Source organism: Marmota flaviventris, chromosome 2 (genome assembly GCF_047511675.1).
Source record: "Marmota flaviventris isolate mMarFla1 chromosome 2, mMarFla1.hap1, whole genome shotgun sequence".
Taxonomy (NCBI): domain Eukaryota; kingdom Metazoa; phylum Chordata; class Mammalia; order Rodentia; family Sciuridae; genus Marmota; species Marmota flaviventris.
In genome coordinates, this window is record NC_092499.1 from 122,103,053 (window position 1) to 122,128,488 (window position 25,436).

The 25,436-nt window shown below is 33.4% G+C and overlaps 1 protein-coding gene across 30 annotated transcripts in view; it reads left to right on the forward strand.

Annotated features, from left to right (window-relative positions):
* The window catches only part of Nrg4 (neuregulin 4), a 191,387-nt gene that overhangs the window by 61,760 nt on the left and 104,191 nt on the right, over positions 1–25,436 (forward strand). For 27 of the 30 annotated variants that reach the window (XR_011706706.1, XM_071608521.1, XM_071608533.1 and 24 more), the window contains 2 exons: positions 16,428–16,493; positions 18,658–18,751. Coding sequence is in view for 29 of the 30 variants with exons in the window: in XM_071608521.1 (XP_071464622.1) it covers positions 16,484–16,493; positions 18,658–18,751 (104 nt within the window). In the remaining variant the exon portion in view is untranslated. Of the gene's footprint in view, positions 1–11,808; positions 11,873–16,427; positions 16,494–18,657; positions 18,752–25,436 lie in introns of all 30 variants that reach the window. The other 3 variants (XM_071608514.1, XM_071608510.1, XM_071608518.1) reach the window with 1 other exon arrangement.

The following is a 25,436-nucleotide window of genomic DNA, read 5'->3' on the forward strand; positions in this document are numbered from 1 at the left end:
AAATCTTTGCTAGCTGCTCTTCTGATAGAGGATTAACACCCAGAATATTTAAAGAACTCAAAAAACTTTACATAAAAAACCTAATAACCCAATTAACAAATGGGCAGATGAACTAACCACACTTCTCAAAAGAAGAAATACAAATAGCCAACAAATATATAAAAAAAATGTTCAACATCTCTAGCAATTAGAGAAATGCAAATCAAAACTACTCTAAGATTTCATCTCACTCCAGTCAGAATTGCAGCTATTAAGAACAAAAACAACAATAAGTGTTGGCAAAGATGTGGGGAAAAAGGCACACTCATACATTGCTGATGGGACTGCAAATTGGTGCAGCCAATATGGAAAGCAGTATGGAGATTCCTTGGAAAGCTAGAAATGGAACCACCATTTGACCCAGCTATTCCACTCCTCGGTCTATACCCAAAGGACTTAAAAACAGCATACTACAGGGATACAGCCACATCAATGTTTATAGCAGAACAAATCACAATAGTTAATCTGTGGAACCAACCTAGATGCCCTTTAGTAGACGAATGGATAAAGAAAATGTGGTATATATACACAATGGTATATTATTCAGCAATAAAAGAGAATAAAATCATGGCATTTGCAGGCAAGTGGATGGAGTTGGAGAATATAATGCTAAGTAAAGTGAGCCAATCCCCCCAAAAAACAAATGCCAAATGTTTTTCTCTGATATAAGGGAGGCTGATTCATAGTGGGGTTGGGAGGGGGAACATGGGAGTATTAGATGAACTCTAGATAGGGCAAAGGGGTGGGAGGGAAAAGGAGGGCACAAGAGGGTAAAAAGATGACGGAATGAGATGGATACCATTACCCTAAGTACATGTATGAAGACACGAATGGTGTGAATATACTTTATATACAACCAGAGATATGAAAAACTGGGCTCTGTGTAATATGAATTGTAATGCATTCTGCTGTCATATATCACAAATAGAATAAAAAGAATAAAAGCAATAATAAATGCTGAAGATGATGGGGAAAAGGAACACTTTTATACTGTTGGTAGGATTGTAAATTAGTACAACCATTATGGAATCAGTATGGAGGTTCCTCAAAAGGTAAGCAGGGAACCACCAGATGATACAACTTCACTACTCCTTGGAATTTATCCTGAAGAATTAAGATCAGTATACTACAGTGATACATGCATACTCATATTTATAGCAGCATAATTTGTAATAGCTAAACCATAGACCCAACCTAGGTGTCTGTCAATGGAATAATGGATTAAGAAAATGTGTTATAGATACACAATGGAGTTTTTTTTTTTTTCATCTCTAAAGAAGAATGAAATGGTCATTTTCGAACATTATGTTAAGTGAGATAAGCCAGACTCAGAAATTCAAGGATTATATATTTTCTCTGGTAAGTGGAAGCTAGAGAGGAAAAAGGGAAAGAAGGTTGGCTGGATGTGTGTGGGGGTGTCTCATGAAAATGGAAGGGATAAAAGTAGAGTGAGGAAAGGGACCTGGTAGTAAGGGAGGAGAGAAAGGGAAAATACTGGGGACTGATATTGACCAAATTATATTGCGTCCTGTATGAATATGTAACAATGAATCTCACCATTATGTACCATTATAATATATCAATAAAAATATGGAAAAAAATGAAAACAATACCTAATAAAGATGTATCTGTCTCCATTAAAGTTAATTGTTTAATTTTTCAAGTATTTGGGGACATTTTCCAAGTATCTTTCTGTTAGTGATTTTTAAATTTAATTTCACTGTGATCTGAGAACAGACATTGTACTATTTCTAGTCTTTAAATTTGCTAATATATGTTTTGTGTCCTAAAATGTGGTCTACCTGGGTGAATGTTCCATGTGAGCTTGAAAAGCTGATATTCAGTTATATCCAATTAACTTATAGTGCTGTTGAGTTCAACTATGTCTTTAATGGCTTTCTGACTGCTGAGTCTATTACTAAGATAGTGGTGTTGAAGTCTTTTTTTTTTAAAGAGAGAGAGAATTTTTTAATATTTATTTTTTAGTTTTCGGCTGACACAACATCTTTGTTTGTATGTTGTGGTGAGGATCGAACCTGGGCCGCATGCATGCCAGGCGAGCGCGCTACCGCTTGAGCCACATCCCCAGCCCGAAGTCTTTATTTTTTATTCCCTAGTTTCGAGGTAAAATTGACGAAATTGACAAAAACAGTATACATTTGAAGTGTACAACATGTCTTGATATACATTGTAAAATTATTACCAAATGAAGCTAATTAACACATCGGTTCCTCACACAATTACTTGCTGTGCATGTGGTGAGAACAATTAAGTTCTATTTTTTTTTAGCAAATTTTAAGTATATCATATAACATTATTAACAATGGTCACTATGTTGCACATTAGATCTAGAACTTATTCATCTTGTAACTGAAAGTTTGTACCCTTTGATCTATATCCCCCATTGCCCCTTCCTAGCTCCTGGCAACCACCATTCTACTCTCTGCTTCTGTGAGTTTGACTCATACAGGTTTTTCATATAGGTGATCATACAATATTTTTCTTTCTGTGTCTGGGTTATTTCATGTAGCATAATGCCCTCTGGGTTCATTCACATTGTCAGAAATGACAGGGTTTCCTTCTTTGTTATGGCCAAAAAGCACATACACATACATCGATCACATACCCACACTCACACACACACACCACACACCACATATTTTTATCCATTCATCTATTGATGGTTGCTTAGGTTGTTTTCATGTGTTGGCTGTTGTGAAGTCCTTCAATAGCTTTTAACACTTTCTCCTCACCAGTTGAGCAACTTGCAAGGGGTTAATTCATACAAATTTAATTGAAGAAAGTACTGAATACACATGCAATTTAATTTTAATTTTACTTGCAATGAGAATAGATGAAAATATCACATGAGGAAATAAGAAATCAGCATACATAAAAATCCAGAAATAAGTTGATTCTCTTAATTATCTCAGTTTAAATTCTCAAAATTATAGATTTAGGTTTTCACACTGTACGTAGGATACAATACAAATAGCCATTCAATAGATCAATTTGAATTGTGTACATTATGAAGCCTTTAGCCATGTCTCCCCCACCCACCGTTTTTAATCTTGCTCAACTTCAGCCCAGGGAACTCTGAAGGCATTCATGTTGAGATGACCTGAGAGATCACAACTGTTGAATGTTGCTGTGATCATCTGACAAAACCAGTTTTCTATACTCCAGCTGACTTGAATCTCTGTAAACTGACCATCTAGATGTATTTATTCTAAGAATAGCATAACCTAGTTGAAACTAATAAGAGATTATATTCATAGCTAATATTTAGTAATTACTCATGATAAGCCAGGAACTATCCTAAGGGCTTTACAAAATTAGATTTTCCTTTTGAAGATTAATAGAGATAAGGAGTCAGTGGTATTACCATCTATTTTACAGATGTAAAAAACTGAGGCTTAGAAGGTTAAGTTTTTGCTCAAGGTAGTTTAAGTGGCAGAGCCAATTTCCCAGAATAGGTCTACCTCACTCCAAAGTCCACTCTCTTGATTATGTTACCATGCCTCTCAATCATCAGGACTTTCTAAGTTAGTTTTAAAAATCAATTGAAAGTAATAGAACATCATGAAACTAGTGCTCTCTTTTGACAACAAAACACAGGTTTTTTTGTTTTGTTGTTATTTTTTTTTTAGTTTTGTAATTCTTAGCCACAGAGATTATTCTCATAAATACAGCTTTAGCACTCTTCCAACTAGTGATAAATTATAATTTATATCAAATTGAGAATATGAGATATAGCCAAAGCACTTAGATGGCATTCCTTTGAAGCTATTGCTTTCAAGGGAGAAAAACAATATATTGATGAATGTTTAAGTGATTGTATTATTGTCAGTCAAAATTCTTCTTTCATTTTTTTTTCATTGATTGTGGCACCTTGAGAAAATGACCTTAGCATTTGACATTTTAGTGTCTAATTTTGTAAAATGTGCCATTTTGTATGTTCCCTTAAGTGAGATTTAGGATGAAATTAATTTTATATTAATGGTGCTAAATGATTTCATATGTCACTTTAACTTATGTGTTTAATAAAACCTCTCTTGTAAAGCTTCAACAAAAATATAGTTACACATGTTTTCTTTCATAGACAGTGGCTTTGTATAAAAATTACTTCTTTTTGTTTTCTATTTATTAAAAATATGATGCAAGTCATTTCTATTCTTCTCCACCAACAAACAAAAATAAATTGGTATTTATTTTTCTAAAAAGTACTGATTTTGTGTTTTTGTATCAATTTGTAGTGAAAGCTTTGGTATTTAACATTCTACCAATCTATAAAAATGTTAGTCTTTTTCCCATATAAAGTTAAGAGTGGCCTCATCATTCTATAAAAATGCAAAAGCTTCCTTTTATGGAATTAACAACTTTTAATGAACAGTACCATGTCTTGCTTACATTTATGTTTCTTGAGGATTTTCGAGATGGCTAACTGAAATACTTGAAGACCAAATGTGGAATTATAGCTTGAATTGTCTGCCTTCCACAAAATTGTCCAGACAGTGTGAAGTGTCAAAATGGAAGAAAAACTGGTTTTAATGTAGTCTCTAGTTATAAAACTGAAATGATCTATTAGCTGGAAGTTTTTATAGTTTCTGAAGTGTGTTTGAAAAAGTATGTTCTGTTTGAGTACAAAGATCTATGGTATTTGTCAGATCAAGCTTGTTAATTGTATTACTATTTTTCCTTACTCTATCACTTCTGTTTGCTTCCAAACAAAGCATGTTAACATCCTACGGTGTGTCTGTGGATCTACCCATTTTTTCTTGTATTTCTATCTATTTTTATTTTATATATTCATCTCAAAATAGTGTAGCTAGATACATAACAACATTATTTTCTCTTGATGAATTGTATATTTTAAAAGCATAAGGTATTCCTGTTTGTTCCATTTCATAGTTTTTGCCTTAAAATCTGTTGTCTGATATTGTTATTGTTAAGTATGCCAGGTTAGCATTTGGCTGTGGTATCTTTTTTCTGTTCTCTTTTTTAACTTTGTCAGTTTGTTTAGATATGTCTCTTGAAAATAAAGCTGGATGTTAAATGTGTCTTATTGTACTCAATTTAAAATCTTGTCTTTTAATCTGAGAATTTTGATTACTGATTTTATGGAATTTTTACTGTCAACTTATTTTATGCTCTTTAAATTTTCTGTTTTCTTTTTGCCTTTTATTCCCTTAAGTTGGTCAGATTTTCACCACCACTATCCCCCACATCTTCCCGTCTCCCTCCCTCATTTTCATCTAATGGTTTGAGAATTTTCATGTTTTTATTTCTCATTGACTTATGTTTGCAGGCAGAAATATCTTAACTGATGGAGACTTGATCAGATTGTGATATTTTTGATAAAATCATGTTTCATAACATTATTTTGCTGGGCAAGCAGGTGTACTTTCTGTTTTTAGAGTTAGAGGCAGGGATTTAGAGTTAGATGGTCATGTTCATGTTTTGATACTATACTCTTCAGACTTAAGCTATGTACACACGAGAAAGTTACCTAATTTCTCTGAGCTGGGGTGGGCAATTTTTTTCCTGTAAAGTACCAAACAGTAAATATGCAGGTTTCGTGGGCCAATATCTAATGCAGTTACTTAATTCTGTGTTGTAGTGAAAAAACAGCCATAAATGCTATGTAAATAAATATGTGATCATATTCCAGTAAAACTTTATTTATAGACAGTGATATTTTAATTCTATATAATTTTTATATATCACAAAATATCCTTTCTCCCCATCTATTTAAAACTGTAAACAGCTATTCTTGGCTCAAAATCCATAAAAAAATAGGTGGAGGGCTGGGTTTGATCCATAGGGCATAGTTTGCTGACATTTGCTCTAAACTATAAATTTCTCACAAAAATCTGATTTTGAAGTAGCAGATTTTTTGATCATTCACAGTTTGACAGTTCTTCATCTAGGAAGCAATGAATTTGATGAATTGGATTTTTAGGGCATAATACTTCATGGTGTTGATTGTTTTATTCCAAAAGCTACTTTTTGTAAAAAAAAAAAAAAAAAATTGAAGGAAATGGAAGCATAAATGTCCTTCAGAATTATTAAAGCTTGATCTCTGAAGATATTAAATCAACTTGCTACTTTGTATTATTTCTTTTAAAGAATAGGGCTTGGGCTGGGATTGCAGCTCATTGGTAGAATTCCTTCCCTAACATTTATGGGGCCCTGGGTTCGATTCTCAGCACCATATATAAAATAAAGGTCCATTGATAACTAAAAAAAAAAAAAAAAAAATTTAAAGAGACTAGAGCTTGTGGCCTGGGGATGTGACTTAAGTGGTAGCACGCTCGCCTGGCATGCGTGCGGCCCGGGTTCGATCCTCAGCACCACAAACAAACAAAGATGTTGTGTCCGCCGAAAACTAAAAAATAAATATTAAAATTCTCTCTCTCTCTCTCTCTCTCTCTCTCTCTCTCTCTCTTTCTCTTTCTCTTTTAAAAAAAAAGAATAGGGCTTGTATCTCAAATGAGAAAAGTTGTAATTGCAGATTATAACTAAAACTCTGTTGTAGAATAGGAGTTCATGTCATTTGTCCCTTTAGGAAACAGTTTTCAGGTCATGCCTACAGAGTTTAACTGTGGATGAACATTTTCCCCCCATCCCTTCTAATACTGACTGACAGAGAGTGGGGAATTTAACTGCCCAGGCATTGCAAGGAGAATCTTACTAGTCAAATGTTTACAAACCATAAGGCAATATCTGAAAATAGCATAATATTAACCTGCATAGAAATAAAGGAATCTGTAGTGAAATGAATTTTGACTGATTTCTGCCCCTTAGATTTTTGAATTTTTAATCTTGATTTTTTGTTTGTGAAATAGAGCTATTAATTAGGGCCTGGAAAAAGATAGTGAATTTCTTTTTGATCTTGGTCAAGGATTCCTTAGAATACTAACTTGGAATTCTTGTAGAGTAAACGAAATAAAAAGCAGTTAGCTTTATGAGAACTCAAAAGTTAGCTATCATTTTATTTATTTTTTTATTATCTTCTGTATCCTTATTTTATGACAACTAGAAATGTTGATAAATCGTTATTAGTTTAGTATTTCTGTTCATTTTTCTTCATATCTAAGTTTGGTTTAAAGATTTTAATTTATCTGATATGTAATTTTATTAAATTATTTAATTCATTTAATTTTCATTAAATTCTAATTTTAATGTTATGTAGTACAAGATGGTTTATGATATTTTCATTAAAATTATACCTTCTATTAATGTAAAATGAACTTTCATCATGATTCTATTTATTTACTTTTGCCTTAAACTAATTGATCTGACATATCACAACCTAGGTTCTGTTGTTCATCTTCTGTAATCCTTGTTGTTGTTGTTGTCATTTGAGATGAAGTCTCACCATGTTGCCCAGAATTCAAATATCACTGAATTCTATTCATAGAATTCAAATGTCATTGTCTATCATGGTCTCAAACTCCTGGGATCAAGTGATCCTCCCAGCTCAGCCTTATAAGAGCTGGGCCTACAGACAGATAACACCCCATCTGGCTCATGCTCTGTAATCTTGATATTTAATTTTGGGTGTTTTTCTTGGAGCAACACATAGTTGATTTTTCCTTTTATCTCGATTGACAAAAAATGTAAATCAATAAGTGATGTATCTTTTATATTCCTTAGTCATCTTCATGTAATTTTTAAATTCTTCCTTATTAATAATTAATAGCATTTACTACACATTTTATTTCTTTAAATCTTTACTAGTATTTTGAAATTTGCATATTCTGTTTTTAATTTTACCAGTAGTTACTTTTACCAGTTTATAAACACCCCTTTCTAATCTGTAGCTATTTGTCAGAGGTGGGAGTGGAATAGTGGGAACTGATTTTCTGGATCAAGTTGATAGACTGCACATATTAGTTATGCTCTTGTCTCAACCTAAGCTCCATTAAAATAGGTTAGGGACATATGAAAATGACAAGAAAAGGGAAAGGGGAGTTAAAGATTACCAACAGACATGTGATTTCTTTAGTTTTCTGGAAGATGTAAATTAATGTTGGAAGGCTGAAACCACAGCCCAAAATGTGCTATAAAGAGGCCATAGTGACTTGGAGAGTTTTCTCCATGGTAGAACCCCACAGAGACTTAATCTTAGACTTACTATGCAATACTAAGAGCAAAAGTAATAAGACTGAATGCATTAGGTGGAGCAGTAATTGAAGGTCAATATACAAAACAGCCTTGATAATAGACCCCACCCACATATCCTCCCTTTCAGAATAGACTGGGAGGAGGGCAGTCAGGTATATCTGCCCCGGGGTGGCGGGAATCTCTTTCCTAAAGAAATTTAATGAAATCGGGACTTCAACATGATTGTTGGCTCTGGAACAGGGACTAGAACTCTTTATGTAAAGTATCAGATGGTAAATATCTGAAGATTTTCAGGCCATATAAGACTATGATTTGTCTTGCTGTTATTAAAAGTACCATCAATTAGATAATTTATATATAACAGAAATTTATAATCATTCACCACATAGTGACATTTCAGTGAACATAGTACCACAGATACAGCAGTGGCTATGCTGTGTAGTCAAGGTATGCAGTAGGCTCTATCTTTTAGGTTTGTGTAAATACACTCTATGATATTTTCTCAAGGACAAATTTCCTAACACATTTCTCAGAATTGATAAGCAATGCATGGCTCTATTTTCTCACAGTTCTAGAAAGACAGGGAAGTCTATGATCAAGGGGCCAGTAGATTCAGTGTCTGATGAGAGCTGCTCATCTTCCAAGATGACCCCTTGTTGCTGCGTCCTCTGGAGGGAGGAGCACAGTGTCCTCTCATGACAATGAGAGTAGAAGGGCAAAAACTCTGAATGCTGTATGCACCCTCTTTTTTAAAGGCCTTAGTCCCTGTGATCTTCTAAAGGTCCCAGTTTAAAATAGTTGATAGATTTTTGGAAGAAGCACAAACATTCAAGTCATAGCTGTTTTTGTGCTATATCCCCATGTGTTGTTTTTTTTTAATTTTGGGGTTTTTTTTTTTTAGTTGTCAATAGACCTTTATTTTATTTAGATGTGGTGCTGAGAATCAAACCCAGTGCCTCACACATGCTAGGCAAGTGTTCCACCACTGTGCCACAACCCCAGCACCCCCATGTATTTTTTAATGTTTGTTTGGCTTTTATGGCTCTTTAAAATGTTTTTAAAAACATTCTTAGCTCAAAGGTCATACAAAAACAATCTGGCTTGTGGTCTGTACTTTGCTGTAGAAGAAGCTCCTTCTCATTCTGTCATCTGATAGTTCTGCAGTCTGCTAGCTGGCTCCTTATAGCTTTTCCTGAAAATAAACCTGCCAATCAAATGTTCTACCAGGTACACAGAGTACCTAAGCCTACTTCCCACTCAGAATTTGAGGTGTACTGGGAAACAGATGTACTTACATAACATCAGAGGAATACACACCTCTTGCTGGGAATGAATAGTCAACCAAGAATAAACAACCAAGACATCTGAGCACACAACCAAGGCTTAACAGATATTTGAGGAAAATCAACTTATTGGAGCAATAAGACCAAGATAACAATTACTGATCCTGGAAGTAATGTAATGCAGGGAGCTAAAGAGATCCTGGAGTATATTGTGAGAGATATAACCAGTATGTTGTGAAAGATTTGAGATGCTGTTGCCTTCCTTAAACAAGAAAAGCTGTAGAAAATGAATAAGAGAACAAAGAACTCTTTATAGATGAAAAATATTACTAACATCTTAAAAAAGGTCAATAACAGGGATACAAAGTACAGTTGAAAAATGAAAGAATTCCCCACACAAAGACACTTCGCCGGGAGAATTCCAATTTTATTGCAAAAAGCAGTGTGCTTATATAGAACTAAGGGGGAGATGGTAGGGCTTAGATAAATGGCAGGCAACCCGTTTATTGGCAAGTTCTTTCAGATATCAGCTCCGGAGCCCAGGAATTAGTTCTTATTGGGGCTAAGGTTCCCCGCCAGCGAGATTTGAAATTGGCACCGGCGGGAGAGTTCACACGGGCGGGAACTTTTTGCGCCACTGCAGAAAAGAAGAAGGTAGGAAGAAGAGGTGCTTAGGCGCCATGTTGGGGTTTTTTCTCTGGGGTATGGCTGCCGTTTATACTTTTCCCAACAAAAAACCCTTCTGGAGGCTAGGGCTGTAGCTCAGTGGCAGAGCATTTGTCTGGCCACTGAGTTCTATCCTTAGCACCACATAAAAATAAATAAATAAAATAAAGGCATACTGTCTATTTGCAGCTACCAAAAAAGTAAAGATAAATAAATAAATTAAAAAGAAACCCCTCTGGAACATTGTTTAAAAAAATAGAAAGAAAATATGACAAAATACAGAAGTGAAGGAAATAAACCTAGAAATTATAGAAGTTTTATAATGGAAGGAAATAAACTATTAAAACAAATAATAGATGAATTTTCCAAGATGTAAGGAACATAAGCCTTCAAATAGGAAGGGCCCAAATGGCTGTCTAGCACTATTTGAGAAAAATTTTTGAGGATAAGGCTAGGTAACATTCTCATAAAATTTTAGAACCCTGAGCAAAAAATAGATCTTAAATACTTCAGGGGAGGGGACAAACTAGTAACTTAAAAAGTTTTAATGATTAGATTGGCATCAGACAGACTTTTCTGGATACTGAAAAAAGATAGTGTGCATATCTAAATTATTTTCAGTGTAAATCAACATGACTAGCCCAATACTCTCATTTAGCTGCGAAGACAAAAGAAAAATGTCTGTAGTCATACAGGAACTTAATGTTTTTGCTGCACCCTGTTTTAGGGAGTTGGTTGATGACGGACTCTAGCAAAAACAAACAAACAACAACAAAAAACAGAGGATGTAGGAAACTAGAATCGATCCAGAAAATCACTGAAGGGAAATTTTTGGAAAGATAGTTGCATTCAGATACAATTTTAGAGAATATTCAATTCAAATTTGAGCTTTGGAAGGGATGTTTCAGAAAACAAGATGACTACATGAAATAAATAGCATGATTAAGAAACTAATATTTGTTATACTATGATAAAGCACATTATTCTTTAGCCTCCCCTTCAAAAAGAAAGACAATATAAGAAAAAGTTGTATAAGAAAAACATAGTATAAATATATGCGAATTAAAATGTGATATGATTTTAATCATCTTACCAAGTTTGAGAAAAGAGAATCTATTTTATTTTGCTGCTTGGAATATTATAAGTGGTATCATGATATGAAATAAGAGGAAACTTTATTCTTATGTACTTCTTGGATCTGTCATGAATGATAATTATATAATAATAATAATATAACTACTTCTATTGCTTTTCAACTTTTAGAGTAAAATTAGAGACAAGGTACGAAAGACTTTATTAGGGTTATGGACCAAAATGTAAATGTTAAATTTACATTTAATGTTAATATTCATGATATAAGAATCAAGATATAGCTAACGAAGAAGGGAGTAGGAGGAGAAAGATAGAAGGAAGGCTAATGGCACAATTGATTGTTTCACATGATAAAGAATCAGTCTGTGAACTGATCTGGCCTGTATTAAGACATGGTACATTGGTGGACTTAACCAACTGGGGATCTAAAATAGTTTAAAAAATTGTTGCATCTATACTGAATGTGGACACGTCTTTTTCTTGTTATTATTTCCTAAACAATGTAGTATTATAACTATTATATAGCATTTACATTGTATTAAGGAATGTCTACCACTAAGCCACATCTCTAGCCCTTTTATTTTTTATTTTGAGACAGGGTCTTACTAGGCTTCAAACTTGTGATCCTCCTGCTTTAGACTCCAGAGTTGCTGGGATTACAGGTAGGCACCACTTTGCCCAGATAGAAATGATTTAAAATATATCAAATATATGATTATTTGCATTTACTTTAAGTTTCCAGCTCAAGTCAACCATAAATCTACCCTCTAGCCATATAGATTTGATTTTCCTAGACATTTCATATAAATATAAATGGCTTCTTTCACTTAGTGCATGTTAAAACATGAATTAATATTAAAAAAAGCTAATACAAAATTCCTTATTATTGCTAAGTAGTATTCCATTGACTTGCCATGGAACATTTTGGTTATTCACTCATCAGTTACAGACATTTAGATGATTTCCAGTTTGGGACCTTTATGAATACAGCTGTTCTAAACATCTATATACAGGTCTTTGTGGGATATACATTTGCATTTCTCTTGGATGCATTTATATGATAAACTTATGTTTAACTTTTTAAGAAATTCTCAAACTATTTGCCTAAATAGTAGTCCCACCAGCAATGTATGAGTGCTCTAGTTCCTCCATGTCCTTGTCAGAACTTGTTATTGTCTATCATTTTTGTTTAATCATTCTTGTGGGTATGAAATTGTATCTTGTGGTTTTTAATATTAATTTTTCTAGGGGCTGGGGTTATGGCTCAGAGGTAGAGTGCTCGCCTAGCACATTCGAGGCCCTGGGTTCGCTCCTCAGCACCACATAAAAATAAATAAATAAAGATATTGTGTCCAACTAAAAAATAAATATTAAAAAATTTTTTTTTCTAATAGCTATTCCTTTACTTGTTTAATTTCAACAATACTTGAAAATCATCCTTGATTTTTCTTTATTTCTTATCATACTCATCTATTTTGTGGTTGTACACCTTAGTATTTTTAAAATTACCCTTCTCCGGTATCTTAATTCCTATTGCTTTGTTTGTTCATTATTCTTGATGATTAAAATAGCTTCTAAACTGCTTTCTCTGATACCATTTCCTCTGTAGGTTCCAATCTATTTTCCATACTTCCATCAAAATGAATTTCATAAAATGTAGATACAACCATGTCACTCCTTTGCCAAGAACCTTTCAAAGGCTTCTCAATGCCCTGCAGATAAAGTCTACATATGGACTCTGCTTGCCTCATACATACTACCTATTCTTGCCACTTTTATCCCCACTACCCCACTTTCTTATAAACCTGTGTAGTCTCCATATACACATACCTTATACATATTTTGGCCCGTGATCTATCTATAATTATCTGATTACCTTGGAACTTTTTTCTTCTTTTATCTGACTACCTTGGAACTGTTTCCTCTATCTGGAATGTTTATCCATCTCTGTTTACAAACTCTCACTCATTTTTTTAAGGTTAAACACAAATAATTGTACATCTTGGAATCTTTTCCTGATTTTCCTTAACAGTTAAACTGTGTGTGTGTGTGTGTGTGTGTGTGTGTGTGTGTGTGTGTGTTAATGTAGTGGTAAACATATGTTTGTGATAAGATTACATTGAATCATAAAAATTTTTCCTTATTCTAAGTAAAAATAAGGTATATATGAATTTCTGTGTGAGTTAGCTTTCTGTCTTGGTGAAAAATACCTGAGAAAATCAAATTAAAAGAGGAAAGGCTTATTTTGGCTCATGGTTTCAGTCCATGGTTGGTGGCTCCATTGCTTTTGGGCCTGTGGAAAGGCAGAACATAATGTCAGGGAGCACATAGTGGAGCAAAGCTGCCATTTCATGGTAACTGGAGAGCAAAGAGAAAGAGAATGGGATGGAGTCCCACATCCCCTTCAAAGGCATTCCTCCATGACCTAACTTCCTTCAATAGGCCCTATATCTCAAAGGTTCCACCACCTCTCAATGGCACCATCAGCTGTAGACCATGCTTTCAGCACATGAGTCTTGGGCAAACAGTTAAGATCCAAACCTTAACAAGGAGTCAGCCTAAAACATTTTTGCAGTTACTTGTTTTTGTATCTGTTATTCTCCAATCTAGCAAGAGACTGTCATTTGTTTAAGGGCAATAGGCCACCTAGTGCTGTTTGTTGACAGGTTAACAGAGAAATTATTCTTAAATACCAAGGCTTGCATTTAGAGTGAAATGTTGCTCTTTAAAGTCATTATATTTTCTACTTTGGAGTCACTTGGCTCCAAAGGCTGTTTATATGCATTGTGTCAAAAATAACTCAGTATAAAACTGTCATGGTATATCTCTTAATAAGTACATCTTCAATGTCATGGATAAAGTCATAGATTCACAAATTATTTCTCATGTGCAATTTAGTAGTCATTTCTGTGTTAGTAGACAACATAATAGTTTCATAGTTCAAGTAAAATAACAAAGGATATACTGATTTTTCATAAAACAAAACATCATTTTGCTGGACATGGTGGTGTATGCCTGTAATCCCCGTCACTTGGAAGACTAAGGCAGGAAGATGGCAAGTTCAAGGCCAGCCTGAGCAACTAAGCAAGGCCCTGAGCAACTTAGTGAGACCCTGTCTCAAAAAAAAAAAAAAAAAAAAATAGGGCTGGGGATGTGCCTCAGTAATTAGGCCCCTGAATTCAATCTAATATCAGAAACAAAACAAAACAAAATAAAAATATCATTTTGGAATTCTCACATCATAAGCTAAAATGACTTAAGTATGTGTGTATATATACATATATAATGATTATAGCTATATAAAATTTGCCATTGAATGTGGGAGATAATATATGGTAATGAAAAGAAATGTTTTCAGAGTATGAATTATGAGTTTATTTTGATACTTTTTTTAAAAGAACAAATATATTAGTTTTTGTGTTTTACATCAGTCAAGTAGTGATATTGTCTGAATTGTGGCTTTAGAAAAGATAACCATTTAAATACTTGACATAATTTAGATAGCTATATCTAAGAACCCTGTACTTCATTTAACAAAATTATAGTTTTAGTCAATATTTTAAAATATTTTTAAAATTTAACTTTCCTTAAGGGACATGTAATAGCTTTGCCATAGTTTTAAAGTCATTATATTGTTATCAGTAGTAGGTAAGTTCAATAATTATATTTTAAATCAGACATGGGGTTATAAGTTCTATTAGAGCTATTATCATCTTTCAGTTCTATAAATTCTTCAAGTCATCATAAATAAATTTTATGTGGTATATAAGGAAACTATTTAAAAAAAAAAAAAAAAAAAAAAGCCTTGTGGAACAATTGTCCATTAGCTCCACATAAAAATTCCTTTTCTTCACAAACTTAGATAGTACTCTTGAATTATCCAGACATGCCAAGGTAAGTAAGGAGTCTAAATAATGTGATTTAATTCATAACTTTAAAACACGAACAGTGATTTGGAAGTATAGCTTAGTACAACTCCTTTTCTAAGTAAAATTCTGCCCCATTTGTGACTCTGAGCATGTAGACTGAAGAGGAGCTTTCTTAGTGGTGCCTGACCTCTGGGTACACCTTGGTCTATCTGCCTCGCTCTGGTTCACACTGCAGCCATATAAATCAGTTTTTTGACATGTTATAAAATGTAAGTCACAGCTGCTGTAGTTTACAGTATTCAAAAATTTTGCAACACTGCATGTCTAAATTTATTTTTTAATGAATATAAGTTTTTATTGAGGTAAGCCCTTTTTGTTTGGAAAAAAGAAACTCCAAAGGAGAATTTCAAATTAAATAGTTTTAATATGTATATACACTCTTTCTCTCTCCCTCTTTCTACCCCCTACCCCCTCTCTTTCTCTCTGCTTGTGTAAAAAAGAAAGAAAGGGAATGATTGGGTTTGGGAGAAGACCTTGGAATTACACCTGTATAATAGGAAGTTGTAGATTAAGATTTCTGTTACAAAATCTTTATGCTTAAGTCAGAAGTAAATAGATTTTATAAAAAAGAATTAAGAAATTGTAATCATTATGTAAGTATAAATGCTTCATCTCTTCAAATTTATTTTAATTCCTTGTTTCTGTTATAGCAGAAAACTTCAAACATAAGCATGCCTCTTTAGCTACTTGGCTTTACCAGATGCCCAACATTTTTTAAAGAAAGGCATGTGTAGATTGATAAATGAATGTGCAAGGTATGGTAAACTCAAAAGTGCTTTTAATAGTTCTAAAGAAATTTTAAAATTTTTAATGCTGTTGGAGATTTTTATATTCCCTGTTTGACCATTTTCAATAAATTGAAAAATTGGAAGCTACTGATTCTACTTAAAAGTTAGATTATTAATAAATAGGCTTTATGAAAAAGCAAAAAGTTCAGGTCATTCAGTTTCATTACTACCATATATGTTTCATTTTCTCATATAGTACATTACTACATTAAAATGTTTATTAAAAACCAGCATTAGAACAAAAAGTTTTAAGATTAAATTATATTATTTTAGGAAATGATTTGTATTTAGTGCACTTATACTTTATAATGTTGATCCTTTGGTTTTATCTGCACAGATTTTTTAATTGATATATTCAAAACATAGATATCTAACTAATTTTGTCACTCACAAATAAATGACTTACTTTCAACATTTAAAGAGTATCACTATTAGAATATTTGATGTAACTCCCTCAAAAGAATATTTTTTCTTAAATTATTAATTTTAAACTATTTTAGGTGCTGTTTTTCAACCCTAATCTTCTGACCAAGGATGAAACTATTTAAAAATTAAGATGCCAACAGGTAATTTCTTCTGTTTATACTTTTGTCAATGTGTGTTATTTAGAAATAGAACAACAGATGTACATTAACACAAGATTATATTGTTCCTTATCTAAAATCCTCCCCAAAATATGAAACATTTTAGTTTTGAAATACTTTCCTATATAACATAAAACTTTTATTTTGGGTTTATGTGTTTTATTGTTCTTTACAAACTGACCAATTCTAGCTTACTCTATATCTAATATCAACTTCCCAAATAATAAGTAAATTTGAAACCAGAGCAAAGAATGAAAATAGATTCAGAGATAGTGATTCAGGTTGGATGAGTTTTTTTATTGATATAATATGTGATATTATTTCAGTAAATATATGTCTGGATATAATTAGTTAAAAAGGACATTACTTTCAGCTGTGATAAAGTTAATAGAAAATCATATGGGATGATTTCCATGATTCTGATGTAATGTAGTTTTAACTGGGATTTTGTCAACCAAATTATTCCTGAAAAATTGTATAGATTATTAAAAGTTGTTTAATTTTAAAGAAGCATGCATTGTGTAAAAAAGAAAAAACCTTAAAGTATTAGTTTTACCTGGTTTACTTTCTTTTTCTTCAGTTCTTTGTAGTTCTATTTCTGTCTTTACATTTTTGTACTTTTATGGTTATAATATGCTGAAATAGGTTTTTCTCAATTCTGAAGTAAAAGGAAAGTTTCAAACTTTCAAATTCTGATTGTGAAGACATCTGGATCATAGTAGTTATCATTTATATATATATATATATATATATATATATATATATATACACACACACACACACACACACACACACACATACATATATATATATGGTGTAGATGGACACAATACCTTTATTTTATTTATTTATCTTTATGAGGTACTGAGGATTGAACTCAGTGCCTCACACATGCTAGGTAGGTGCTCTATCACTGAGCTACAGTCCCAGCCCCAACAATTATATCTTAACAGGTATCAATATCTTAGTGGCAAAAATGTTAGAGAAAGTTTTTTTTTAACTAGTAAACTATCTTTAAATGCCAAACTAAATGCTAAATGAGAGAATTGTCATTGTCTGCTTCACATTAGATGATTCTAAGTAATTTTTAGACAATCAGGAACTACCAAGATAAAATTTTAAAAGCAGTATCATTCTCCTTTTAAAGCCAAAAGATAAAGTTTTCAGCAATTTCCTAATCACAAAGAGTAGTATAATGACCCAATAAATTTGACTATAGTTACTTCTGATTTTTTCTATACTGTTGTGGTCAAAAAAGAAACTTTTTGTAAAGAGATGGTGGGGGTGGGAGTGGGGTATGAGGCTGAGTCTAGAAGGAAAGAGAAATACCAATGAGAGAGGGAAGGCAGAGAGAGCAAGAAAGATAAAGGAAAGATCAAAGATAAAGAGTGAGGAAAAGAAAGAGGAAAGAAAGAAGGAAGTGACATGGAGAAAGAGAAGGGAGAGAAAGGAAGCAAGAGGAGTGGAGGGTTATTTTCTTATTATTCTGAAAGTTTTGGCTATATGTTAAGCACAAACTTAGATTTTTAGTTTTACTTTAGGATTTTAGTCTTTTCAGTTATTAGCTTTTACCTAAAGTTCCCTTGCAAATAAAAACCTTATGAGATTATATTTTATTTTTCATGTTTGACTTTGGTTGTCATACAAGAGGAATATTTTAAGATAAATTTGGAAGCAAAATTTATTTCAATTATCTAAATTTTTTTCCTATCACAATTTCAGATTTTAAATATTTGAAACATCAAAGGAAAAAGAAGAATTTAAATGCAACCTTAGGACAGGAAAGCTCTAAGTAATACTGTAAAATCTTGGTGGTAAATGAGAAGGACCTGTTTATTCTATGATCCTAATCACTGCCTTTTAATCTAACTAATGCAGAGGTTTCTTATTTCTGTTATGTAGCTTCTAAATCCGTTATAATTAACAACCATATCTGTAAGATGGATTCATTTTTCTCTCAAAGTGATAGATTTTTCTTTCAAAGTGACTATGAAATAAGAAATAAGATTCTTTCATTTTGAAGAAAAGTTCCTCATTCTAATTTTTAGTATTGCTGCTTCATTCTAAGACTGGTTATTCCTGTTTCTGATTGCATCAGAAGTATTTTAATATGCTTTCCTCTGTTCCATATGCATGTGTGTTTTAGATCACGAGGAGCCCTGTGGTCCCAGTTACAGGTCATTTTGCCTGAATGGGGGGATTTGTTATGTGATACCTACTATTCCCAGCCCATTTTGTAGGTGAGTGAAATGGACTGGGGGAGAGGGTAATTTTATTTCTTACAAACTTATTTGAGAAGTGAGAAAAAGTAAACAAAAAGTGTAAGAAATATATATATATACACATTTACATATATATATACATATATTTACATATATATGCGCATTTACATATATATGTAAATGTAAGAAAATATGATAAATATTCTTCGTGTTTTTATTATTTTTAAAATAGGCATTGGTAGTTTCTAGCCATATAGAGTATTGAAAATAATCCATTTTAATGAACTCTGAGTTTTAGCAATTTAGGGAAGGCAGTTTATGTTTAATATTAATAACAAAACAACTAGAGAATTCATTAATTAAAAATCCCAATATGAGACACATTGTTTTGAATTTAGACTGAGTTGGCACTAAAACTTATACTTGGTATATTAAAAAGAAAGTGAAAAGTTAAGTTTTTCTAATGTTGGTACCAAATCTTAACCACTATTGTTTTAAAATAACATTATTTGGGGAGTACAGACATAGCAGAAAATCAGTAAAATGATTCAAAATAGTATTTGTATAGTACTTCCTGTGAGTTTAATTGACTAGTATTTTTTTGAGAGAGAGAGAAGAGAGAGAGAATTTTTTAATATTTATTTTTCAGTTTTTCAGTGGACACAACATCTTTATTTTATTTTTATGTGGTGCTGAGGATCGAACCCAGCACCCTGTGCATGCCAGGCGAGTGCGTTACCGCTTGAGCCACATCCCCAGCCCCTTAATTGACTAGTATTTAAGGGCATTAAAAAAAAAACAACAAAAAAAAAACACCTTTTTTAGTACATGAGCTAGGCACAAAGAACTATCACTGAGGCCCATAGATTTTGTGGAGTAACTCCCTACAACCTCAAGATATTTTACAACTTGTGTGAATTACTTGTTTGCTCTTTAACTGAAATGAGAAGTATAGAATATAAATTTAAGATTTAAGTTCTTATTGAATACAAGGATAGAAAAGTCAAATTTATGGGAAAAGTTAAAGATATTGGGATCTGGTTTAGAGGAGAGGAGAGAGGTAAGTAACGTCATTCTTATCTGGAAGTTTTTAGTGAACTCTGAGTTTTAGCAATTTAGGGAAGGCAATTTATGTTTAATATTAATAACAAAACAAAAAGTTTTTAGGGGTTTTTCATATTGGGAACAGTATTCATATTGGGAATAATGCCTAGTGTTTTTTTTTTTCCGCAAATGACCGTATAAAGGGAAGGGGGAGGAGGAACAGACCAACAATTACTCAACATCCACCATGTTTTTTAAAAATCTATCTTACCAAGATATAATGCATGTATGATAAACTACACTTGTTTAAACCACAAATTGAATTTTAGCAAACGTCACACCCATGAAACTGCCACAACTTCCACTTCAAGATACAGAACATCTTCAATGCCCCCCCCACCCAAAATTTTGTTGTTGACCCTGTTCTTTATTTATATTTTAACACTTTATTCTCAGCAACCTTAGAGGAAGGAGGCAGGGGAAACTTAAGAAATAGAAAAGTATGTAGAAAATGAGAATTTAAGTGAATTGCTAAAGGTCATATTTTTTTGACCCCAAAGGCTGAATCCTTTTTCCCTCTCAGAATGGTGGAACCAATAATAAGACCAAGCGCCAATGAGCAGCAAAGAAGACTTTTATTCTTGACCAAAAATATGAAAAGTGCAAGATAACACTTGCAAATCAGCTTTTCTCAGGGTTCAGAAGGTTGTAGATACAGGGCACAAGAAATGAGGGAGAAGGGTAAGGTAATGCTGGGGAGGAATGTTCAGGTATTCTATTATAATGAAGTTCCAACCTACTTTATCTAGCCCAGCAGAGGAGGAACTTCTAGTCTTGTCATCAAAAATGTTTAGGAAGGATAAAAACTAGGCCACCTAGGCAGTCATCACCAGAGTAGGGAAGCAATACAGCTAGGAAGAAGAAAGGAATGACCTTTAGATTCAACTTTCAAGGTGTGTTTAACCTTTTAATACATTTATACTGCATCCTTTCTAAGGGCACATGGCACATGGCATTTATACAATGAAATTATAATGCTTATCAGAAGATATATATTTAATAATTAAAATATACTATAGTTTTTTTTGTCTTGATCTTGGTGGTGACAACATGGGTGAAAAGACTGTTCTTCTTTATTGAATTGCCTTTGTACCTTTGTCAAAACTTAATAAACCAAATATGTGTGGGTCTATTTATGGATTATTCTGTTCTGTTGATTTTTTTCTGTCTTTTCACCAACACCGAATAGTTTTGATAATTATAACTTTATGATGAGTGAATTGTGTTCTGTGATTCTAAACCCTATTTGGGGGGTTAGGGAAAGGGATGTTCATTGGTCTTTGGCCTTCTTTTCTAATAGATAGTGTGTATTGCTTAAAAAAAATTTCAAAATAGTTTAGTGTCATCCTTAAAGAGACTATAGTTGTTGAGTTTTAAGTTTAAAAATTGTGTTCTGTTATGATTTTTTTATTAGCCAATGGGTTTTTTTTTTTTTTTTTTTTTTTTAAGTTTATTTAGCTCACAGTTTTTGAGGTTGAAAGTCCAGGATCCTGTGGCCCCATTGGTTTGGCCTCTGGGCTCCTTCATTTACATCACAACATGGTGGAGGAGCAGAAAGGGAACCCAGAACATGCAGAAGGGGACCAAGCATGTGGCCTGACTTTATAACAACCCACTCTCATGAGAACTCACTCCGTGAGGCTAGCCTTAATCCCCTCAGAGGGTTTGCTCCCATGATGTGATCACCTTCCGTGAGGTCCTATGGGGGATTCTGTTTATCCTTTATAGTTATATCTAATTTAATTGCATTGTGATCAGAGTACTTGATACATCAAGCTGTCTACACTAAATAAATTGAAAGAATTAGGAGCACTGGGATTTGGAAATTCATTAAATTGGGAAGTTTGTCACCCTGCCTTTGTACCTTGGATAGATGCATTCCTAGTGTACTTTTTAAAAGGTACCTATGAAAGACAATGGGCAACTTGACTGGTAACCCACACCAAATTTAAAAGTCTAATTCTTTCCTAATTTTATATTTTAAGAGGAGTAATTAGGGAGTGGTTGAAAGCATGCCCATAGGTTTTGATGGATAGAGATTGAAGCCAGGTTTCCATGTGGCACAGCCTCAGGAGGTGAGTGGATTGGCATCCTCTGTGTGATCATTAGTGTATCCAAAGAACTGCGTGGCACCCTGGGAGGAAGTGAGGGGCTGGGATTGGGGAACATGAGGAGGACAAAAAGAACACTGAGATAAGGAAGGAATTCAGTGGTTGAGGGTTCAGGAAAATTGAATGGCAGGTTTATTTTAAGTCACATTTTATAAAATGTAATTGCAGCCAGGTGCCGCAGCGCACACCTGTAATCCCAGCTGCCCAGAATTACAAATTTGAGGCCAGCCTCAGCAATTTAGTGAGAAGAGTTTCCCCGCAAAAAGAAAAGTAATTGCTTTCCAGTGATCTTAGGACCATATTTTTAATATAGCTGTATAGACTGTTATAATAATATCTAAGAGTAATAAACTCATTTTCAATGCCAACTCATACATTCATGCACAGGGGTGTTTCTATCAGTGACATCCCAGCCATCTTGTCACTGAGAAATGCAGACTCACCTTTGACTGTATTATTGGTTCCTCATCTGGTTGTCAAATTATAGTTTTTACTTAAGTCTTTGATCTCTCCAGTCCATTCTGTTCTGATTATCATTATACTAACTCAAACCTTCTTAACACCTTGCTTTGGACTTATCATATTAAAAATCCATATAAATAGTCCCCAAATGAGTTTCTCTTGAGCCTAATTCTCATCACTACTCCCACTAAAAAAACAGTAAAACTTCAGTGACAGTGTTCACACCTACGCATCTACCACCTATGAAATAATATCTCACCTTTTAGTTTAGCTTTTAGAGCCTTTAACAATTGGGCTCCAAACTGCCTTTTGGCCTTCTCTCCTTTGGTCTGTGTTCTATTCAAAATCATTTACTATTTTTGTTAGATATATTTTGCATTATGTTGCTTGCCTTGAATTTGTTCTCCTGCCCTTTCTCTATAACTATGCATTTTCAAATCCTTTTTATTTTTCAAGGCACCCTCCTCCCTAATTCATTACCCTATCACAATTCAGAATTCATCTGTCCCTCCTCTGAACTGCCACAGAAATATGAGAAATTTATTAATTTTTATTTTGTATCATTTATATACATGGACAAGTCATTCTTATTAGAATATTAACTTTCCTCACTGCATCCCACCACCTAGAATAGTGCGTTTCCCACAGTCAACAACCATATAAGTACTGTTGACTGAATAGAGAGTGAATTTTTAGAAATAATTTCTTTTTTTGGTACCAGGAATTGAACTCAGGAGCACTTGAACTCAGGAGCACTCGACCTCTGAGTCACATTCCCAGCCCTATTTTGTATTTTATTTAGAGACAGGGTCTCACTGAGTTGGTTAGGGCCTTGCTTTTGCTGAGGCTGGTTTTGAACTCGCAATCCACCTGCCTCAGCCTTCCAAGCTGCTAGGATAACAGGCATGTGCCACCACACCTAGCTAGAAATAATTTCATCTCTGAGTCAGTGGTTAGTGTATTTTCTTGAGTGAAATGTGTAAGTAAATTTATAAAATTAGAAATGCTAAAATGGAAATGTACAAGCATGCTTTACAAATTTGATTAATCTCAACATATATAGAAAGTAATCTTTCCTCTTCATTTTTTTCTTTATTGTACTTTCTTTGAACATATTCTGGTTTTCTTATCTAATTTCATTTATTTTATTAATTAATTTTAAGGTAATATTTTAAAATTACTTGATATTAATTCTTTAGTGTCTGTTGAGATTTGTTTTGAAGACTGGTTATTGACAGTGTTTTAAATGATCTATGTGTACTAGAGAAGAATATAGGTTCTTTAGTGATAAATCCAAAGTTGTATATTTGTGTATTAGGTCTAGCTTGTTATAATGTGCTATTTGAATCTTTTATATTCTTACTGTTCATTTATCTGTTAGGTTTGTCAGTTACTAAAGAGGTATGTCGAAGTTTCTTGCTGTGACTTTGCATTCTCAACACAATTTCTGTTCATTTTTGCTTAACATGTTTTGAAGCAGTGTTATTAAGCCCAGGTAAATTTAAATAGTTGTATCTTCTGATAAAAATTTCCTTTATGTTTTATTTTCTGGCAAAATTTCCTGCTATATAATGACCTTTTTTCCTAATAGTGCTTTTTTATTAATGAATTTATTTTTATTAGGTATATATGACAGCAGAATGCATTTTGATTCTTTGTACACAATTGCAGCACAACTTTTCATTTCTCTGGTCGAACCCGAAGTAGTGTCACACCATATGTGCAGTCAAACATGTACCTAGGGTAATGATGTCTATCTTATTATACCATCTTTCCTGCCCCCATGCACCCTTCCTACCCCTAAAACTGCTTTTTGTCTTCAAGTCTATTTTATTGACATTAATGTAGCCAAATCACTTTTTTGTTGTTGTTACCAGGATTGAATCAAGAGGTGCTTAAGCACTGAGCCACATCCCTAGCCCTTTTATTTTTTATTTTGAGACAGGGTCTCACTAAGTTGCTTAAGGCCTTGCTAAGTTGCTGAGGCTGGTTTTGAACTTATGATCCTCCTGCCTCAGCCTTCTGAGCCACTGGGATTATAGGTGTGCATCACCACACCTGACCAAACCAACTTTCATTTGTTTAATGTTTAACTAGTCTAGTTTTTTTCCCCTTTCAACTTTTTATTGTGTCTACAAAGTGGATTTTCAAAAATTCAGTCTAAAAATTTTTCTTTTAATCACAGTTAATTTATGTTTTTTGTAGTTATTACTGAATTTTAAAATCAAATTTTACCATCTTGTTTTATGATTTCTATTTATCATTCTTTTTTAATTTCCTTCCTTTTTGTCTTCTGTTCATTAATTTTTCTTTATTTTTCTATCCTACATTCCATTATCTTTATTTTTGTTTACATGTCTTGAAATCAATGGTATTTATTTTTTAATAAAAGAGAAAATATTAAATAGTGCACAGTAAGTGTAAGTAAGCAATAGGGAGGGGTCCAAACTGTTACAGTTTGAATCTGGAATATCCCTCCTTCTTGTATTGAAGGCTTGGTCCTTAGTGAAGCAATGTTCAGAGGTAGGGGAGTGCTTGAGCCATGAGGGCTCTAATCTCATCAGTAGAATAATCCACTGAGGGATTTATAACTGAATGGACTATTGGGAGGTAGGGAAAACTGTAGGAGGTGGGACCTAGTTGAAGGGAGTGGGTCCTTGGGGCGTACCCTTAGGAACTGTGTCTTTTCCCCAGTCTCTTCCTCTCTCCCTGCTTCTTGGCTGCCATGAAGTGAGCTGTTCTTCTCCATACTTCTCTACCAAGATGTTTCTGCCTCACAACAGGCCCAGAAACATTGGAGCCAGCCAACCACAGACTGAAACCTCTGAAACCATGAACCAAAATAAACCTTTCCTCCTTTAAGTTGTTATTCTCAGATTTTTGTTACAGCTATAGAAAACTGACTAATACAGTCACATTTCATTATTCACTAAGTCTTGCCTAGATTATCTCTGGAATTCATTCTTCTATTCTCTTTGACCCTTCCTTAGTGTCATTGCCCTGCTAAAGTAGTTTTGTACCCTTCT